Source organism: Nasonia vitripennis, chromosome 2 (assembly GCF_009193385.2).
Source record: "Nasonia vitripennis strain AsymCx chromosome 2, Nvit_psr_1.1, whole genome shotgun sequence".
Taxonomy (NCBI): Eukaryota; Metazoa; Arthropoda; class Insecta; order Hymenoptera; family Pteromalidae; genus Nasonia; species Nasonia vitripennis.
The window spans coordinates 24,345,241-24,367,105 of record NC_045758.1 but is presented as its reverse complement, the minus strand read 5'-3'; the positions used below and the strand labels follow the sequence as shown (position 1 = coordinate 24,367,105).

The 21,865-nt window shown below is 39.0% G+C and overlaps 2 protein-coding genes across 9 annotated transcripts in view; one reads left to right on the top strand and one right to left on the bottom strand.

The window, feature by feature from the left end:
• Positions 1 to 3,357, top strand: part of LOC100678545 (zwei Ig domain protein zig-8) — a 73,888-nt gene extending 70,531 nt beyond the window's left edge. For both annotated transcript variants that reach the window (XM_008205075.4, XM_031924349.2), the window contains 2 exons: positions 430 to 551; positions 2,233 to 3,357. In XM_008205075.4, the coding sequence (XP_008203297.2) occupies positions 430 to 551; positions 2,233 to 2,372 (262 nt within the window). In that variant the 3' untranslated portion in view covers positions 2,373 to 3,357. The remainder of the gene's footprint in view (positions 1 to 429; positions 552 to 2,232) is intronic.
• Positions 3,358 to 17,552: 14,195 nt separating this feature from the next.
• Positions 17,553 to 21,865, bottom strand: part of LOC100117285 (obscurin) — a 198,578-nt gene continuing 194,265 nt past the window's right edge. For 5 of the 7 annotated variants that reach the window (XM_031924322.2, XM_031924321.2, XM_031924320.2 and 2 more), the window contains 2 exons: positions 21,528 to 21,670; positions 17,553 to 21,232 (listed from right to left, as the gene is read on the bottom strand). In XM_031924322.2, the coding sequence (XP_031780182.1) occupies positions 21,102 to 21,232; positions 21,528 to 21,670 (274 nt within the window). In that variant the 3' untranslated portion in view covers positions 17,553 to 21,101. Of the gene's footprint in view, positions 21,233 to 21,519; positions 21,671 to 21,865 lie in introns of those variants that run through there. The other 2 variants (XM_031924325.2, XM_032597275.1) reach the window with 2 other exon arrangements.

Below are 21,865 nucleotides of genomic sequence, written 5' to 3'. Positions count from 1 at the left end.
CCTTTCTTCCTTTTTTGCAACTTAATGTTTTATAAAAATGCAATGTGTCTTGTATCTATACACTTTATTGAAATATTTGATACTCACGAGATTTCTAGTAGAGTCTACTTTGTAACAATAATTACGTTCATGTATAAACTCTTCAAAATTTTTTTAGAAAATGTTTACATTTAATTCGTATATTATTGTACACTAATTTTAATTATACTAATTCACAATCAAACAGTAAAAATACACAATTAAAATATTCAGCACAAAAAGAATTTACCCTCTGTTAATGAAGTTGAAAGTTAACGTAATAACAGCCAATGCGCTCGCAGACTGAAATAAAAAAAAATATTTACCAAACGCGTGTGCGCTCAAACGATCTATCAAATGCGAGCTCGACTTTGGATTACCTGGCGCTTGTGTGATATTCGCTTGTTTCAGAACGGACAACGAATTATTGACGAGACTGCGAATCGAGCACGCAAAGAAGAGCGACAGCGGTGAATTTTCCTGTAGCATTGGCCAGTTCAGCACGACGGTGGTGAATATTCACGTGCTCAATGGTAAATAAAATACTTTGTTGCCTCGCTCCATTGTCAAGCTTTGAAAGCCGTGTTTGGACTAGCTGTTGATTTCCCTATATAAATAAAACATAATCCTGTAAGTGCTTCAAACTAACTCTTATAGTCTGTACATCGATTGAATTTGCACAAAGTTTGAATTCATCAGATTTAGTAATGCCTTATAAGCGATTTTTGTGCACATAGGATTATAGTTTTATCGTTCGTATTCGTGATCACTGATTCTTTTTACGGGCCTTTGTTGCCAACAATGGTCTCTGTATCTGAAATTTAAAAAAAGCAGGATATTTTTATTTCGATTCGTAGCTTTGAAATCAGAGCATTTATCAGCAAAAAGGGATTATTGAACGTGAATAACGGTAATTCACTTCAGTTTGAAGTACCAGAAATCAGGTGCTAAAATTGTATATAAGGTAATTCGTTTCCGAAGGGTTATGAACTCTGCTTGTGAATTTTTACTATTGTGAGCATTATCGATCCGTAATGTTACAAACCTATGCTATCGAGTCTAATCTTGACTCGTTTAAAAACGTATGCGATCTATATTTTTCAAAAACCACACATTGATTATATTTTCCGACTATCAATTTCCAAATTCCAATCTAAATTGACATAACTTATCGCTATTACATCGAACAAAGTAGGCATACAATTTTCCTTGAATAAATAACAGCATTAGGGAAATAACGCTCAGCTATGACGCAAGCGCATCACCTTACGCATGCATACCTATAACTTGCGTTGATGCTTTATCGAAAAACGAATCGTGCCATGATTCAGCCGGTTCCGGTCAATTTTATCGGTTATTAGCGCGTAAAATATACAGGGCGCATCGTATATCTGCTTGTGACACACATACCTAAACGCGGAACGTTAAAAAAATATGCATATTTTAACGTGCATGCGTATATGTATGTGCCATAGTAAGAGACGACGCCTTATACCGTAGACACTTTGCGAGGAGTCACGATGCTCTGTAGTGCAGCTACTTTATTCAAAGGGAAAAAAAGGAGCAGCGCGTGTGTGATGGGAAGGAAGAAAGGGGGGAAGTATAGAAGCGAGAAAAGGTGTATGGCTTTATGTGGCTTATAAAACGTAACGGGAATGTGCCAGGGTATATGCAAACAACCTTTCGCCGAGTCTTTATGCCCAGCGCCCAGCAACTCTTACGATGGTAATAGAGTATGCCTTTAAGCGTAGAGGTTGTATGTGTACAACGCAAGGTGCTCGTACTCGCATTACTTTCTATAAGGGACGTTAGGAGCGCTAACCTCTAATCCATGCAATCGTTGCACCATTGTGAAAGAGTAGAAGCCTTTGTAATTATTGATTTTAAGATATTAACGCCAAGGTTCCTGTAATTATCTTAGTAATATGAGCATACGCATAGTGTTATAATATCGATTTTCTGCATAATGCCGAAATAAATTACTAGTGATCTATATTATTTAAAATCACCTTCACAGTTTGGATGAAGTTGATTGTAATTAAACGTATTCTCAGTCTCGAACATTATTTTTATGTTTAAATTGAAGAGGAGTAGCATTTGCGAAAGCTCTCCGGAGATTCGCCTGAGCCTTAGAAGCACACCCTCGCAGCTTTCTCAAATCTTCCTTTCCGCGCACTGATTCGTAATAAACTTACTCTGTGCATTTGTTCGCAGGCGAAAAGCAGGCTGCTGTGCATCACGATCAGTGGAATTCAGCGAAATCCAGTCTCAGCCAAGCGCCAATGCTACCCAAACTTCTCTCCAGTCTCGTCTTGCTGCTGTCTACGCTAAATGTCTGTTGTGAACTCTCCTAGATTAGAGCTTCGCGAGAATAATTAATGCGTTATGAAGACGGCTCGTTATAATAAAGGATACGAATTCGCACGGCCTATGTGCAGTGTGATGGATGAGAAGAGATGACAAAGTTGTGGAAAAGATGAGGATTTGTCGTGCGTTAAATTAAAACAGTATTATTATTTACACATGGCGATTGTGAGCTGATTCCGTGTAACCATGAAAATTTTAATATTAAGACATATCATGTATCGTCTCCCCGAGGCAGTACTGGCGTTTTTGAATGAATACGTCGTTTACACATTTTTGCCAATTACGTAATGACATTGTTTGTATATACCTTTTTGTACCTTAAGTATACTGATAGTTAAACAGAGAATTATCCTAAGACCATCTCGAGATTATTAACTACTATAAGTTATAACTGTTGTAATGTTAAAAGTACATAACTATAAGCTTTGCAAATTTCTTTTCATGTTACGAATTTGAACTGCCATAAATGTTATAACGCATTTATATTGTGCAGGTACCTTTGTAAAAGCAACAAAAGACTTTATTAATCTTATAGATTAAAAATTTTCGACATTAATTTAATATTAAGAAGTATATAAATATCTTTGATACAACTCGTTCTACTTATATTTTAAATACTATAATTTTGCTGGATATACTTATTGAATATTGTTTTCGTATTATAAAGATTCAAAACTATATTTTCTTTTAGTATGAATTATTTTGATAAATTGCAAATGTGGATAATTAATGCATAGTTAAAAAAAAACATTAATTCAAAGACGACTGCACTGCCTTAATTGGAACCAAGTATGATTCCTGTATAATGAATTGTAAATATAAAAATTAAGAATTTCCGTAAATGAAAAAAAAAAATCAAGATTGTGCCGATGGATGATTGAAGTTTATGTAAAATATTTTCTTGAAACCACACTTTGTCCGGCCATGTCCGCCTGTTTATAAAATACTAAAATATATATATATATATATATATATATATATATAATAAAATATTGGTGACTGCATTACTTTTTGCGTATATTATTTCGTATTGATTTTCTTGAAGCAAACATGATTTTCATATTATTGTATTGCACATACATGAGTCAATTTGAACTTTTCTTTAAAATAATAATAGGCTTTTTACAAAATAATTACTTAATTATCAACACATTTAAATTAGTTTATAATATTTTATCATGTTTATGATACCTGGTGATACAAACGGTCTATCATTGAAAACTAACTTTGAACGTACCACAAACTTCCACACATACTGACAGAGGGTTGTTTCACCCTACTAGGGTTTACCATTGGAAGCTAACTTTGAACCGCTTACAAACTTCCATACATACCGACGGAGGGTTTTTTCACCCTACTTAGGGTAAAAGTGAGAACACTTTCCTCGCAATAGCGTTTATCATCGGAAGATCAGAAATTTAGATATTTGCTTAAGATAAAGTTAAAATCTAAGTTGATTATTAAGAATATCATAGAAAGATAAGAGGTAATTTACCAAACGTTATGAAAAATTTCCGTACTTTCCTGCATTGCCGAATAGTTGATTTAAAGTCGTTTATAAAAATAAACTTGTCAGATTACGATCTGACTTTACATTTTATAAATGTTTTTTATTTATAAATGTTAGCGAAAATTGTAAAAGAAGTACATTCACTATACTGTATCTTGACCCACAATTGAAGAGCAACTTATTAACGTTCATTTGATGAAAGTTATGAAAGTACATGACCAACGTAAGTAATTTAATTCATAAAACTGTCATTGCTTATTACGGTTATTTTCAACAAGTTTACAATTCAATAAATTTGTATTTATACATATTGAGTATATGTCTATTGAGTATATGCCTTTAAAATATCAAGACATAAAATAGAACTAAGCATTATTTACAAAAACTTTATTATAGGATATTTAATGGATTATTCAGAATGAATAGTATTCATGACATTTTCATGTGTGTATTATAAACCATATAGCTTTTATCAGTAAATTAATAAATAAAACGAATGTGAATAACACAATATCCTTTGCTGACAGTATGAATATTGTATTATTCAACACCGAGACTAATGGGGTTCAAGCTTGAAATCAAAAGGACTTATACAATTAACAAATTTCATGCAAATTATTATAGCGAAAATGTGCATCAGACTTTCCTCTCGGCGTAACGTAATTCAATTATCCTTCATCAACTGCATCTTTCGGCTCAGATCTTTCCATGATATTAATACATTTCAAGTATTACGCAATATACCGGTCTTTAGAATTTGTGAGCATTCTGGTAAAATTTCTTGTTTATTCGCAGTTCTTCATTAAAAATACATAATAAATATTCGTGTATTTTATGCTATATTAATACGTACGTTGCTTTTATGATTTCCAAATCGAATAATAATTGTCATCAATTCCGTAACTGAAAAAGTCGCCTACGCAAAAAACACGCAATAAAATTGCGTGGATTCCATTCTTTCAATCACTCATATAGATACCGTTTACTCAGAGCCCAGCCGCGGAAGTAGTTACGCAGCGCGTGAATTGCATGCGCGTGCAGCTCTCGTATCTCTCCAGTCCTATCCGTTTCCCCAAGTACTGGGCTCCAGGTCACCTGTGCGAGCGAGCCAACACCAGCAGTAGCAGCAGCGGCCGCGGCAACAGCAAGTAGCGCGGGTGTTTAGCTGTAATGAAGGGGCGTAGCAATTACGCAACGGCGCTCTCGCCAGGGAGCCATCTCCCGATAGACAATACTGGATACGGATGTAGAGAAGCGTTCTCTCTCTCTCTCTATCCCACACTCGCTCGCTGCCTCTCGTCCTAATAAACTAAACAGGACAATATTCCGGCAAGCTCGGGCCGAATGAATCACCGCGCGCCGGCAAAGTGTGTTCGTGTGCACGCGGGCTGTCCGTGAGAGCAACGTTTTGGACGGAGCTCACTCGGACTCGACGGCTACTTTGTAATCGATGCGCACGGATCGCCGAGCCACGATTGACCAACGCCGTCTCGCGTGATCGAGTCGCGCTGCTGCGGAACTATACTGCTCTCGCCTGCAGTGCGACCAAATTGCAAGAACTCGCTTCTCTGGCAGCTGGCTTACTCTGTAAATCAATGAGATTTAAACGGATGCTTGATTTTCGTTCGTTAAAAGTGTATATCGGTTACATTATTGGATTTAAATGAGTCACTTGAGGTTTTGAGTGATTGGGCGATCATCGCCGTCATGGAATTATGCACCATATTATTACTGGTGATGTACTCGTGCTCTCTCACGTAAAATTTAAAACAATGTAAAAAAGTACGGATATAAACTGTTATATCGATTTTTCAGCTTCAGCGATGAGTGGATTACATCAGGCTGTCGCTGTAACATACGTCCACACGGCTGAAAAAGTTCGTTGAACTGTATGCGAACGTCGGTTACAGGTTCCTTTTTGAGCCCAACTCGACCCGCTTTTTTCGCTCTGATAAGTCGCGGTTATTCACGTGCTTTATCACAGTTTGTTAGAGAAAAAAGCGCTCTCTTATGACCTCTTTCATATTACAGGGTTGGCATCCCGAACGGCTTCTTACTTCCGACTACAGGCGGACTTAATAACCGGCTATTGGAAATCTTATCTCTCTGTCTTGCTTTATCCTCCTAAATATAGCTTCTTTTTACTTCCACCCTTTGAAGCAGGTTCTAATCTTTCGAGTTACCAAATGCCAAAAGATAGTGCTCGTGCGATCGTCCGAGTGCGTGTCTTGTCTAATAAGAGTTCGTGACGCCGGCTCGAATATATTCGTTAAAATTTTTCCGATCTATTCATGTAACGCAAAACGTTTCGATCACGAAGGTAGGCACACTTTCGGGTGTTGTGATTTGTCATGTGGGGAGTGTTTATTTTTGGATACGTGACGTTAGGAATATCGAGGTCACGTATATCTTTGAAATTACACTGAGAAAAATTTGACAGTAAAAATTACTATCTCGGATGATAATTTGGTAACAGGCTCGGAAGCTAGTAATTTTTACTATCTTTTAGAGTAAAATTCACTATAAGAGATATTAATTTTTACTACCTCAGATGGTAAAATGTACTATGAAATGTGGGACAAATTATAATATTCTCAGTCGGTAAGGTTTGAATTTAATTTTTTTTTCTGCGGTAATCAGTATTTTAGTTGACATTTTGTTGACATTTTGTATTTAGTTGACATTGATAAAAAAAAGACGGTCAAAATCGATCATAAACAAAAAAAAATACGATTTTACTATTTTTTTAAAATATTTTGCGTTATAATTTTTTTCCCGTAATGTTTATTATAAATATTTGTTAAGATATCGATAGAGAAATTTTTGATGCTCAAAATGAGAGGTGTTGAGTTGAAAAATTTGGAATAGAACCGAAGTTATGTGTTAAATAGTGATGGAAAAGGTGAATTATGCAAGTAATATTCACTAATTTTGCAATAACTCGACTTGTAATTAATTTTTTTGATTTCTGCAAATTTGAGACTATTTCTACGTGAAAATGAAAGGTATTTTCAACGTTAGAATTTAATTTTTGTATTATGTCTTCTTGTTACAGCGTTTTAAACAATTAAATTGTTAATAACTTTTTTAATTTACACGTTAATGCAAAACACCCTCGAAATTCGTGATCAGCGGGCCAAAATACACTTAGAAAACTTTGGTGTCTGACTGGACCTCCGTCGGCCACGAAAACCCCCCTGGCTCCTAGACTAAATATAGAACTAAGCGAAATTGAAATTTTTAAAAATTCGATTTCATCAAAAATTACTATCCCAAATAGTAATTTCTTCTATGAAATTTTTCTCATTGTAGTCTTCGGAATAATGCCATGCTGGACCTTTTAAATTCAGGGCAAAATCGATTCTCGTCATTATTCCAGACACGAGAGGACGTAATATTCATGAGTGTAATATTATTATGTAATACACCTTCATATTCCGTAATATCGGAAACTGTATGGAAAACACGAGATATCATCAAACTTCCATCCAATATACATATCTATCTCCGATCCCTGCAGTAGTCCACTAACAAGCCCGCAACGCGCAAGCTTCACGCGCATTCGTCATTCTTACCACAACATTAGCGTCAATTAACGGCGCACCTCGGCTCCATCTCGATCCTGCAGCCTACGCGTCGACTCTACACGCTCGGATTTATAAGATTCACGGTATAGAGGTGGGTGTACTCACTGGAAATTGCTCAATATCGACTCTGCGCGAATGGTTTACCGGCACGATGAGAGCCTCGGCCCATTACCAGCGGAGAGGGCCGCAGCGAGATAGCACGCGGCCCGTATAACGGGCAATTAGCGGTGATAGCGATCGCGAGAAGGGAGAGATATCGATGTCGACGCCGGTGTAGATGAGACACGCGTGCGTCGATGGACGAAATTCCCCGTTGGTTGATTTCTCGGAGAATAGCGGAAAGGCACGGATATGTGCCGACGAGGCGAAGTTTCGTGGAAGAGGTTTAATGAAGGGAGGGGGAGACAGAGGCGTGGTGACTTGCGGGCGCAGTGAGTCTCGTTAGTCGAGCTTTTCGAGAGGGTTTGCGAATTCGAATGTCCGGAAAAGCTTTGTTGGTCGGAAGCTGGTCATTACGACCCGACTCGCCTCCTGTCGCCCACCGCGGAACGGATTTGCTTTGTGCGAAGTAGTAATCGAGATGTTGAGGCGATTTTAATTCGCTATATAGGTATACATTGATTGCGTTTCATGAAAGTTCGATTGTCCTCAGATAAAGTCGAGTTTATTATAATACCAATTTGTACTTTGGGAAAACTGATATTAAAGGAGAAATTCTTCGCAACCTAATATTTCATCGCCGGGACATAAAATAAAATGTTCGTTTAACAGCTCTTTCATCCGCTCCCGTTTATTAAGCTTCGCACTTCTACTCGCCCACTGAATTAACGAGACCTTACCCCGTTTTATTAAAACTCGAAACAATAGCACCAAAGCGCTACGAGCTAACTCGTACACGAGCTCGAGTCTGATATCGAGACGAAAAGGTGAAAAGTAGTGTACTGCCGAGGTCTCGCCTAATGTGCACAAAATCCCAGCCCACGTGTCGTTGCTCACAAAGCGACACACGGCCGGAAGTTTGGAGAGTCGAGCCCTCGCATGTCGCCTATACCGTATTCTTCGGGAACGTTAGTTAGACGACGCGTCTACGCGCTGAAAAACGCGGCGGAATAAGGTCGCGCGTTCTTCCGGCTTGTCGCAAAGAACAACTTCTATTCGAGCTTTCGTTCGTTCGCCTTTTCCGCTTCATTCGCGCGCTCGCACGACTCGGAACAAAACTCGTCTTGTACGGTCTCAAAATTATATGTTTCGCGCTGCTCTTGCACGAGGATTGAAAAGAGGTGGAATAGCAAGAGAAAGAAAGGGATGAACAATGAGAGAATAAACGCGCGAAGAAACAAAGACAGCGAGAAAGAATGCGCGCGCGCACGAGAGATAGAGAGGGAGGGACTTAAAAGAAATAAGAAAAAGCTAGTGCGGAGATGGGAAAGAATGGGGCAAAGTAAACGCGTTAAAGTTTAGAGCGTAAAGTGAGTGTATTTTGTGCGAGATTACGAGGCGAAAGTAGATATTGCTGTAAGTGGTATCATTCGGAATAGAAGTTGATTGACTTTATTTAGAAATATAATAATCACAGGTTATTATTACTCTCGAAAATATGTTGCTTTTTTAACGTTTGTGAGTGACGTACGACTGTACCAATATAATAAGTCACTCATAGTTCATACGATATCTACATCGACTCGCTGAATACAGACGAGCCGCCGGAGTAGCAAGAATAAAGAGACTAGCGTACGCGATTGTAAGCGAGCAGGGAAGCGAGAGCGGGAAAAACGTAGAAACAAAGAAGGCCCATGCAATCACCCTACCGGTACCTTTTGTCCCTCCGCTTTTATTAAGCGCCATTTTTCAAGCTTTTCCTTTCATAACACGAGCCGACTCAGTAGACGACGCGACATATGCGGCAGTGCTCGACTCTCGCACTAACGGAATCTCTGATTCAGAAGCTCACTTTGCAGTCGGCGCAGATTAGAGAACTTTTTACCCGCTTGTTCGCGTGTCACACTTCTCCTCATCGCAATGTTCGAGTTCTGTAAAACGAGAAATGCAGAGCAAGGGATGCGTGTAAACTGTTACCAGCGAAATCGATGGATTTTCAGCACAGCATCTAAAAATTGCAAAATAATGTTAATTTAAAACTGTTTTTTAAATTAAAATTTAAGGAAATATTTTTTATTCTATCTCACTGACAAAACGTAAAGGAAAAAATTATTGCAAGATACATGACATTTATATTGAAAATTTATTCAAAAACTATTTAATCAACTAAAAATAGTACTTATGCTTACGCCAGTAAAAGTGGAGCTATATGCATGAAGGAGTTCAATGAATTAATATTTGTACAACGTTGTATAGTTTTATTTTTATTTTTATTGAAAAATTAATTTTCAATTTACAATAAATTTTGGTATTGAAAAAAGATATAAGAAAAAAATTAGCTTTTCTTCGTAGTATATATTGTATTTTTACTAATCCTAAAAATATTTGCATAATAATTGCATTTTGGATTAACTAGTTTAAATCTTCTCGCTTTTACTCCGTCACTTTCACTGTAGACGCGTTCCTTCAGTCGTTGTCTAATCACTCCCTAGAGGATCACTATCCTGTCTTAATAAGTAATTTCTAAACCATATTCTTTTACAGCTGCGCGATTGATTATAATTTTCAGCCCTAAAGAGAGCTGATTTGCGTATAATTAAGTATTTTATTTTATACTGTGGTCAGATAGAACAATGACAATGTCATCTTCTTCGTCCGAGCTGTTGTCAGAGTCATCAGCGGAGCTGTTCTTATTTTTGTAATCCAAGTTGTTATCGGAGCAATTTGTCGAATCGTCTTTGTTACTGGTGTCGACGTCTTTAGAGATCGTTGCTCGCTCACGTAGAGGGACAATATTCCGCATTGCTTCTAGTTCTTTCTGGTGTTCTTCTAATAGCTTATTCCTCACAGCTAAACAGCGTTTATGATGATTGGATTCCACGACCATTCTCCACAAGGAAACTTTGTTCATTTTAGACATTTTTGTAAAAACACGATTAAAATGCAATGTTCGGTGATTCTTTGTTGTGGCTAATAGCACACGCACGAATGATAAAGAGCGAACTGATGTATTTCTACGAAGGTTCAAAGATCAAGTCTTTCACGAACCTATCGTCGTCCAAGCGATTCGACCATACAATGGCTTTTTAGTATTTCGAAATAGCGCTAGACCTTGACAGCGCAGCTAGAGTACTCGATGCAGACTGACCAAAACTCTTGCTGTGGTGCGTCCTTACACTTTCATAATATACCGGACTAGGTATCATAAAGTCTAGCCGTCGCTGGGGTTTCCCTAATGAGGAGGAGCAGCGCCATAGATGCAAATCCAGAGCATTAGGCGATTTTGTACCCAACAACTACTCCGCCCATCTGCCTACCTGAGTCGCTCTATGGTTCATATTCCCGAATATTCCGTACCTCGTCTCAAACAGTTCTTGACAAAATTATCCTGCTTTTACGCCATCATCCATTCTTTTACATATTCAGACAACTGATTGAAACCAGAACTAATGTAACCTCTGAACATACAAGACTTTTTACTACTTCGTAAATAGTATAGAGTTTGTTAGAATAAAATTAAGTGACAAATAACCTTTACCCACGCGTCAACATGCTGCTTCTCTATTTTCTATCGATGGCGGTAGACGGAGCTACTTGATTACCTGCGCATGCTTATAATTGCACGACGGCATGGGTAGCGAGGGTGAGTGGACCTATTCGATCGATTGCGCATGCGCATAACTAGACGATGACAGGGGTGGAGTGAACTTACTTGATCACCTGCGCATGCGTATAACTGCACGATGACAGTGGTGGTGGAAGTAGGTGTGTTCAGGATTAAAAAGGGGCTTTTATGAGGGCCAAGCGCTACACCGCGATCGAGGCGTGTGACGCTAAGCGTGGCTGTCCGACGGGGCGAGGCGCGCTAATGGCCGGCCATATGGAAGGTCCGAGCCGGGAAAAACCCAGAGGCCCGCAATTGGAAAAGGGACCGGTCATAAAGCGCGTCCCGAAAGAAAAGCCGCTCGGAAAGCACGGTGCGTAAACGACGCTGACAGCGCGTATGTAAGTATGGATGTATGCATGAACGAACCGTAAGTCGGCCCGTAGAATTGGATGCTGAGGTAGGAGCCTGTTCTTCCCGGAGCGCGCCCTCTCACATAGCACGGACGCAAGCCGATCGACTCGCGGACGCGGCGCCGAACAGCTCGTCGGCAACTCCACGAGGCTTGTCGACCTCACGAGGGAGCTAAGCTCCCGGCGCCCAATGCAGGTCCGCCTAATGCTCGGGAGTCCGACGAGGCTTTAGACCACACGAGGGAGCAGAGGTTCCCGGTGCCAAATGTAGGTTACCTGATGGCGTCGCGATAGGGCGCGAGTTCGAAGATGGCGTGCCGTTGCTCCGGTGGTGGGGTCACGCAACGAGATCCTTAGCACGAAGCTACGACCACCCCCGCGCAGTCCTGCAAGCCAGGCAAGGAGAAAGAAACGACCCTGAAGAGGGGGAAGAGCAGGGCCCAGCTCGGCGGAAAATTAAAACGGACCGACACTTTGTTCGCAGCTCTCGTCAAGAGTAGTAGAAATAACCTAGGTTATGGCGACACTGCAAATACAACTTTGTATTAGTGAACTTGTATTGAGACTTATTCTATACCGAAATAAATTGTATATACGGACTCCAAGTTTTAGCCAAACTCCACACACCCACACACATCATTCTTCCGCTCCTAACCCGAACAAGGTGAGTCTACTTGATCACCTGCGCATGCGTATCCGACCCCAATATAATCAGCTCTCTTCAGGGCTAAAAATTATGATTAATGGGGACAACATTTTTTTTTCAATTTTATCTGGAATAACACTGTTATATTCAAAATTAACATTAAGAGGACTCGCGACTTTTCACCCGTGATGCAGTGCATCTGTTCCGGACGTAACCGAGGGCTACTAGGGATAAGAGCAGTGCGACGTATTTATTTTGCCTAGTATTATTTAGTTTAGCGAACGTTTCCACGCTATTCAATTCTCACATGCACGACAAGGCAATTCGTGGCGACAGGCCAGTACGGTTAGGAGTGGTTTTATAATCATTCCTAGACTGCCACGACCTCAGTAGGGAGTTTTACTCCACGGATTTTGAAGGTCACTTTCAGTGCAGAAAAGCTAAAGGGCTGATCTGTGACTGCCAGGCCAGAGAGTTGAGTGCGAGAGGCGTTCGCGCGGGTACATGACTACGCTTATAGCTATATATATATATATATATATATATATATATATATATATATATATAGGAGCGCGCGCACTGCTTCGAGTCCCTTCGGTCGTCCTCGGAAAAGCGCCTTTGTTTTAGTGGGCCAGGGTTTTCGGCAGCTCGAGTGCTCGGGTCTGCAGGGGAGCGAATCTGCGACGCGTCGTCACTTCGCTCTAACTCCTCATCCAGTTAGCTCGAATCCTAAATCCATTCGCGTTCTATTGCTCATTTTTTAATTAAGTTCTTTTTAAGTTTGCGTTTTAGTTATTACTTTTTGCGTAGTCTATTTTCTCGTTTTTTTTATAGATTTATAGTTTATTTCAATATATATTTTGTAATTTCCACTTACTTATTTGATTTTTATTTATTGACCTTTTTACTTGACTGTATTCCTGAACAGCATGTTTAAAACATAAAAGTACCAGCAACAAAAAAAAAAGATATGCAAGAACGTAGGACCAAGAAATAACTACAGTCAGGACAAGAGAGAAGAAGAAGAAGAAGCACAATGCGGCCTTTCCTCGTTTCGCATACACCTCGTCTTAGTGGCAAAATATTCAAATTTCCACGATAACGCACACGATAATGAATAATAAAAAGTGCAGCTAGCGGTCGCACGACCGCATGGTAGTTGAATAAGTATGAATTGGGTAATTTATCATTGGTGTAACGCTAAGAAATAAAGGAACAGGGAGATTACGCCGGCCGGCGAAAAGGTATTACGTGGAATTATTCAAAGCGCGGCATTAAAATTCGTCTGATATACAAAAGGCTCGTCGTGTCTTTATTAAAATCGCCTTTTGTGGCGAAGTGGTATTTTAAGTGTGCGCCGGCATTTCCCTTCTGTAGTGGCATATTTGGTTTGCATGCTGGTTCTATAACACCTGAAAGCGTGCTAATCGAGAGAATATATCAGAAAAGGCGTGTTTTCAAAAATATTAAGATCAAGAAGAATGTTAAAGATAATCAAAAAGCGCAATAATTCTCCGTAATGTTAAAAAACGTTGATTAATAAAAAATAAATTCAATGCCGCAAAAGCAATATCTTTTTAATTTCAAAATTTTTTAAATTTGGTTAAACAGTATTACAACTATAACTTTAGTAGACTTCATAATAATTTCGCTAATTATAAATTTAAGGGTTGCGAACATTTCCTAAAAATTTTCCGGAACAAGTCCATCACCTGCCACTTACAGCACGGCTGAGCTCATCCGAACTGGCCACTATCGAGAGTGAGCGTGACGGCGGCGCGGCGAAGCCTTTATTTTCGCCACGAAAATCGAATGCAAATTCGCTAATGGGTCGCGCGCAAAGCTCGACGTATTATGAAACACACCTGCACAGGCCAGACATCCGAGCACTGACTCGTCGGTATATGAAGTCAAGCTATGCTCTCGTGGACGTCGGTGGCCGTCAGCGAGATGCGCCTAATTTCCATAGTGCAAATATCAGCTTTGACCCCGCGTGCGCGAGCTTGTCCTAACGACTTGGGCGCGCCCCGAGATATTGCCAATTTGTATTTGCGTATACAGAACTGAGGCGGCTCTCGGGGCATCGCCCAAGTTTTTAACAAGCAGCGCCAAGCGGCGTTTCGCTCTTTCTCTCTCGGGGGATGGCTCCTGTTAACGTCGCGTTGCTGAACCGTCCGCGTGAACGTCGCGAATTCTTTTCGAGGCGTAGGCTGCTTTTAATCGGCTTTAATGCGACCTGTTTTCCATCGAACTTTTCTTTTTAAGTGTCTTTTCATTTAGGAAAGATATTGCTTTATGTGAAAGCTTAACGTCAGGATTCCTACACGAAGAATATTTTATATTGCCTATAATATTTTAGTAGAATAATTTTTAGGTAAAATACGAGTATTTTTATTTAAAAAATTCAGTCTCTGAAGCCATATTCCTACAATAGCTGGAAAATATCTGCTTGTGCTCTTATCATTATTTGTATCAATGCATTGCACATTCTATCGCATACTATTCAGTATTCAACCACGACATCTGCACGTGATCATGTCTGCTCGAGCACTTAAATTCTTCCCATCCGCGCGTGTGTACCGCCAGTCGTCTCTCGTGAATAACGAAACTATGTGTGCGATTCCCCCTTTCAGAACTTTTGCCAACAGATAAATACCCCGGCTCGCGTATTGGTCTCTCGAAGCACACACAGAACTAGTTAACTGGCTCGCGCGAACGCGGCTTACTCCAAGGCAAGAGGAACATCGAGAGCGAAACTAACGAACACAACAAACACCGCCGCGCCACCGCGACCGAAAATTCCCCAAGGAGCTGAAGAGAGACTGCAGCGATGGACGTATGGCGTGACGAGCAGGTAGCAACAAGGCGTGACGGTAGCGGATAAAAACTTATGCTCCTGTGGTTCGAAAATAATTAACGATTTAAATTGGAAGAATACGAGCCGATCGAGGATATACGAATAAAGTAATCATCAAAGTGGCGCAGCATCCCCCGATGACGACTCCGACCAATCTATATTAATTGCGCGTAGCAGTCAAGAAGCATCTTTCCACGCATCTCCGCCGACAGCGGCAGATACGTCCCGGTACATCGAAGCGGGATGAGTATTTCCACTCCGCGAGTGCGCAGCGAGCCCCCCAGCAGCAGCACCCTACACGCGACTAGCAAAGGCAGCGGCAGCGTCAACGGAAACACACGAGGTCGAGCGAATTAATTACCAGTATCTGAGGCTGCTTTTAATTAAACTTCTCTAGGGTGAGAGCTGTTTATGGTGCGAGTTGCAGCGCGGAAGCGCCGACTTTGCTCAAAGGCAGCGCTGGGAGACACATTCCTCAGAAAGCTCGCGTGATGTGTATTTCTCTGCGGGGAAGCATGTATATGTGTATATATATATATATATATATATGTATATATATATATATATATATATATATATATATATAGCACGTATAGCAGTGAGAAAAGCTGCGGGCTATGCGAGCTACGGGAACGAGAACGAGCAAGGGCTTGTCAATGGTTGCGGGCACGCGCTTGATCTTGAGGCGCGAACGAAACCGCGCTCTGATGGAAGGTTACCTGCAGCTCAGCCAGAGATGGATGGCTGGATTGCGAGAGGGCGCGAAATTAGATGAGGGAATAGCATTGTTGCTTGGAAAAAAGACTTTACCCTGGGAGCTTTTTGCGCTGAGATGAAACTGGTTTTGTTTGTATTCGTTTTTTTCTGATTCTTATTTTTACTTTTTAATAAATAATGACAAATTTTGGCGATGCGTATGGTCTGTAAATAAGTTTCATTCAAATACTGTCTTAGAAACATTGATTCATTTTTTCCGAACAACATATATTCCTGGCAGTGTAGAAATCTCTTAATTTTTTCTATTTTTATAGCGATTTTTGCGATATCGTAGTCGCGACGAATGTTGTCATAAGTTTCAAACAATATATGATGTACGTGCGATTTGAAATGCAGGTTTTCCATCTGCGGAAGTGCGTGAGAGTATATACAAGACCAATGACATAAAAAGAAGGAGGCATTGAAGTGCAGCAACTCAACGACGTCGTAACTCTGCGAAAAACTTGCTTTTACTCTGGAGAATATGTAATATACGAGAAACGCATCGACACATATTTGCTTGACTCACTATTATTATTAACTTGATGAATAATATGATACAAGAACGTTTCAATCTCTTTCCAAAATATCGTGAGGTAACAAAAGAAAAATATTTACATCAGAGCGATAATCTTGTAGGAAAAAATGTACTCTAATTACATACGTCATCATCACAAAATATAGCTTGCCGAAATTGTTTACGCGCGAAAATAGCATTCGGAATGACAACATGTTTGTCCACACTTCTGAAATTATATTTCTCGGAATCTCTTACTCCCGTCAAATCAAGCATAGTATTTTCCACCGTCGGCTGTGATCAGCAAGAGATGCACTTTGAGAGGATAACGTCTATATAAGGAATTCATTTGCCACTCACGCGCAAGCTCAGAAAAATGAGAGAAAGAGAGAAAGGTGCATCGATCCGTCGCTTCGTACGGGATAATGAAAAGATGGTCAACTCTCGAGAGTGAGATGAGAAAGGAGGGACAGAAATGGAAAATGATAGAAGAGTGCGAGAGTAAAGAAGAGAAAAGTCCGGGGATCTTCATCGCGCTGGAGACACGGTATATATGGAATGGCAAGGAGCGAGCGAATCTATGAATTAAACATTAGACCGTGTCCAATATGAACGGAGCATAAAGGCCTAGGCTACGACTAGGAAAATTCAGGCAAAAGGAAGTCGGGAAGAGAAATGAGAGAATTTTTCCTCTCGCTCCCTTTCTCTTTTTCTCTGCAGGTTGCTGGTGTCTCTGAATTCTCTCCAGAGGATTTCATTCGCCCCCGTAATCCCACGACAACTGCTTTTATTCGTTCATCGGTTCTCTCTCGCTTACGATAATTGATGCGATCCACGATATCGCTGATACCTATGCGTTAATATTCGGAAGTGTTATTCCGTTCTTCCGTTTCTGCATTATTGTATGTTAGTCATGCTTTGAAAGCTTGCAAAACCTGTATTTTATCCATTCACTTACCTTTGCACTGATATAGTCGAACAGGTATTTTGGAATTATGAAAATTAACACAATCCATCAAAAACCAAAACCTTGAAACTGATAAAAGTAATGTATTTATAGTTGTCTTCGAAGTTCGATAAATAATAAAAAAAAAGGTAAATGAAAACTATTAATATGTATTGTATTTAAAGTGTATATAAAAAAGTGATAGAAATAATTCATCTCTTCGAGTTTATGATTTTCTTTAAATAAACAATGGTTTATTTAATATATTTTTCATTCATCACATGAATTTTATACAAGTCAATATTTCAGTCAATATTTGCCAATCAAAATTCAAAATATTCTCTGTATTTTTTAATTTAATTTTTTTATAAATGGGATTATTATCATATATAATTTTGTTTTTAACTCATAAAATTAACTAAATTACAGCGTTTGCTTTTTAGGTTTTACAGGGTTATCATATAATATGCTTACCTAAAGTCATTCGCTCAACTTCCGGACGGAAGATTTTCAACTCTCACTCAATTGTTATTATATCCTTACCATTGCATACAAATATAAATGCGTATTAATCAATTTGAGCTTAGTTTGAAATCTTATTGGCCAATTATGAACACGTAGGGACAAACTACGCGGATTATGTGGAAAATTAGACATAATTTTTTCATCTTGAATATAGGTAATATTCCTAAGTCTGTTATTGATATGATCATCATTAATTAACAGATGAAAATAATTTTTGACTAATTGTTCTTAAAAGTTTAAATAATTCTTGAACGTTTTAAACTATTGACGATTATTAAATTATCGGTCAGATGGAATATTTAGTTGTAGAATAAGAAACAAACTTACTATTTCCAACAGTACGATTTCTTTTGATATAGGTAGTTGGATACGCAAAAAAGTTTATACTATATATTATAATATGTTACCTCATAAAATGATTTAATATATTTATAAGATTTTCACATAGATTCTGATCGATACATATGAGCTATAATTGTAATATAAACTTTGTATTACTTATGGACCAACACAAAATAATGATTTTAATTAATACATCGTTAAACATACACATTTGATTAAACGTTTAAACAAACAATAAATATGGATTTTTCAAAATATTTTGAAAGTTCTATTGTGGTGTAATTAAAAGATCATTCGTATTTTTCTATGGCAGCAGTGTATATAAATCGAAATCGAGAGTTTATTTGCATATCAAGTTGGGTAAACTAAAGATAAACATTGCGTCGCGACCGCTGGTCCCTTTTGTTCATAAAAGAGTCAGAAGATCATGTGAAAATTCTAAAGTGCCATACACTTTGCTCTCTCGTGAAACTTATTTACATTTAAATAAAACGATAAACCAATTTAAAGCCTTACTCGTTCCTTTTCTTACATTTTAAATTTTCTTTCATAATCTCTAACCAATGTGTGTGTTCATGTAATGAAAAATCTAAAGTACATTCGTTTTTCTAGACGTACAATTTTTCCTTGCTTTTAAAAACACGATTCTTACTTATATTAACATATTGCATATAATATTTACACTTTTTACACTAATAATTGATAGGATTTTTTTTCTTATTTATATTGATAAATATTTTAATATCAATGTCGATTATTGTGACGCTTAAAGCTGGATCTTTTAACTTGTGATGTTCAATTTTTGATAATATACTATCAACAAAAGCGTTTTAAAATATACAGTAGAATAGTACAATTTCATAAAGTTTCGTTAATTAGTATTGCAATTATTACGTGGGAATGCACGATATGAAATCAAGTCTGTTTTTTTATGGAATCATTTATTTTTTCGTTTTTTCAACTTTGTTATTAATATTTTTCTTCGCTCATACGAAATTTTATACGTTTCGAAGACCTTATGTTCTTTGCAGTTTTTTGGTTCATTTTATAAGATGAAGGATATTAAATAATTTGTTTTCAGTTAAAGTGAATCAATAAAGAATATTAAAATTTAATTTCTCAATCATAGATTATATTGTATAACGGTCTCGAATAATAAAATAGAATATAGAAAAACAGATAATGTATGTTCACAGTTTTTATAATTGAGAATAAACCTATACAAAGTATCCATCCAACATTGTTATTTCAAGCCAACAATCATTCGATAGTTCTTGCCCAGTAATTCCATCAGGAGTCAACCCGAAAGAATCCATTAAGCATCCGTGAATTAAGGGCAGAGTCGTTGGCGTTGCCGAGAAGCGCTTTTCTCTTTTATTCTCAAGAGCTTTGTGGCCACGAGATGGGCGTACACAATCATGTGCGCGCGAAAAAGAGAGAGAAAGACGGCGAGGAGAGGGAGATAGACAGGAAAGACACAAAGATTCCCGTGTGTTTCAGTTCGACGAGAAGACAAAATGGTTTTCTTTTCACAGCGCTTACGCACCTTCTCTATCTTCCTCGCGGCCTCTTCTTTTAGCGCAAAGAAGCAAAGTAGATCCCTGTCAATATTGGAGCTCTCGTTCAAGATTTATTTACAAGGTTCTTCGGATTCTTGACAATGAACTACGATAACTCTTTTGTCCAAGAATGCCCTGCCTGAATCCTCCATACTTTTTGTATGAAGAATTAATGTAACCACATAAATTATCCTTCGTTATGATCAACAAATTTAGTGTGGAGTCAAGCTACCGGAAGTTACAAATTAATCCCGTAAAAGTTGTACTTTCGTGAATAGCAAAATCAATCCTATTGCATAAAATAAACATGAATCAATATACAGGCATTCATTGTGTATGAGAGACAAACATGAACCATAATGTCTTCGAAACGCTATTTTAAGCTTATCATACTTCTATTCCGCGCTTCAACGAGAAAAAGTTTGAAATGAAAAATATAGACCAAATGAATGGCAATCGAATGAGCTTGACGTGTTCGCCCTCTGTCTGGGAGTTTTTCCCTTCAATGTGCTTTGTGTATGCGCGCAGATTATATATAGAGTATCCGTCAACGAAACAACGTCATACTTTTACACTGATAATTTTCACAGCAGTTTTCAAGGTCTGCTGCCGACTTCGACACAAAGCGGCTTGCCATTGGATCGCATGCGCGCGTGTGTTAAATGTATATACATGTATAATATTTATATAAGTTTATATATATGGAAGCGTCCACTCGATTTATCTTCACGCCATACAGAGTATTTTATCGACAATGTTTTGCGCTATACAGCGTAAAAATTGGGATCAACAGCTAATTTCAAGTGTGGGCTGCATAACTACTATCGAGATTCGAAACACTTCTGTATGAAAGCAAACCTCAACGTTCTCTTTATAAACAAATAAAAAGTTCTACACGCATTTGAGACTACCTCAAACATTCCAAAGAATCTCGCGACATCGGACTCCCTTTATACGCACTCGTGCCTTCTGCTTATCGTCGAACGTAAATGCACTAGCTTATACTCGTACAAGTGTATCAAATTATACGTCTCTCTACACTATAAGTTGTGTCTGCATCATTTTTACCCGAAGATCCCAATCTTTTTAACGACCGGTAACGCCGTACTTTCCCCTCCATACTTATAGTTTCATACTTATAGAAAAGTCTCTCGGGAAAGACAATACGCTCAAAACACGTTTCTTTGACACTTCCTCTTGTGCTCGTAAAAAAATTCGCGTTCGCGCATTGTGTCGGCCTTCCTTCTTCTCTGGGCTGCTGCTGTACAGCAGCTTTCTTCTATGCGCTGTCTGCGCCGCGATGGCGATCGAGTAATCGTGTCTGGACGCTGGTCGCGTCACCGCCTGGCGGTTCTTCATCTCGGCACGAGGTTCCAGGCGAGGAGGAAACCAAGGAGCAGCAACAAGGTCGAGTTGCCGCTCACCTCCAGTCGTGGATGATTCAGGCTGGATCCTCTGCCGTGATGCAGCTCGGCTAGGCTTTCTCCTGAAACAAAGTGGCGCACTGAAAAGACACTGAACTTATTTTGAAAAATATTGGGACTTAATATTTTGGTTAAGCTTTGCCTGATGAATTAAGCCATTTATCGTTAATAATTATTTATGATTCCATCCATTTTTATCGAATAAATCTAAGGGAGAAAACGAATCCTTAATCCCGACAGTACGGCGATGCGTAACGAGGGTGAAAATTTTATACGGGTCTCTGATAAACGATCTGCATAAAGAGGCTCATTAGAAGCAGAGAGTAGAGGTAGGCGTATTCTCGCATTTTCACTCACCATTTAAAACGTGTACGTGTACGGTAGCTGGCTGGTCGGGCATTGTCGTCAGGGCGCACGTGTAATTCCCGCTGTCCGCTGGTCCGACCCTCGCTATGCTCAGGGTAGAGTTGGCCCCCTCTTCCATTAGGTTCGTTTTGACGCTGCGAACATAAAAAGAAAATGAATGTGTCAGAGCGCGGGGGAGAAAGAGAGAGAGAGAGAAAGCCAGTCGAGCTGAAGCGATATTTTCTCGGTTGCGTGCATCCGCCCACTGCATTACACTAACAGAAAATCGCGGGGCCCCAATTGTTTTGGTACGCCTATAGTAGCTTGGAGAATATGCATGGTGCTTTGTG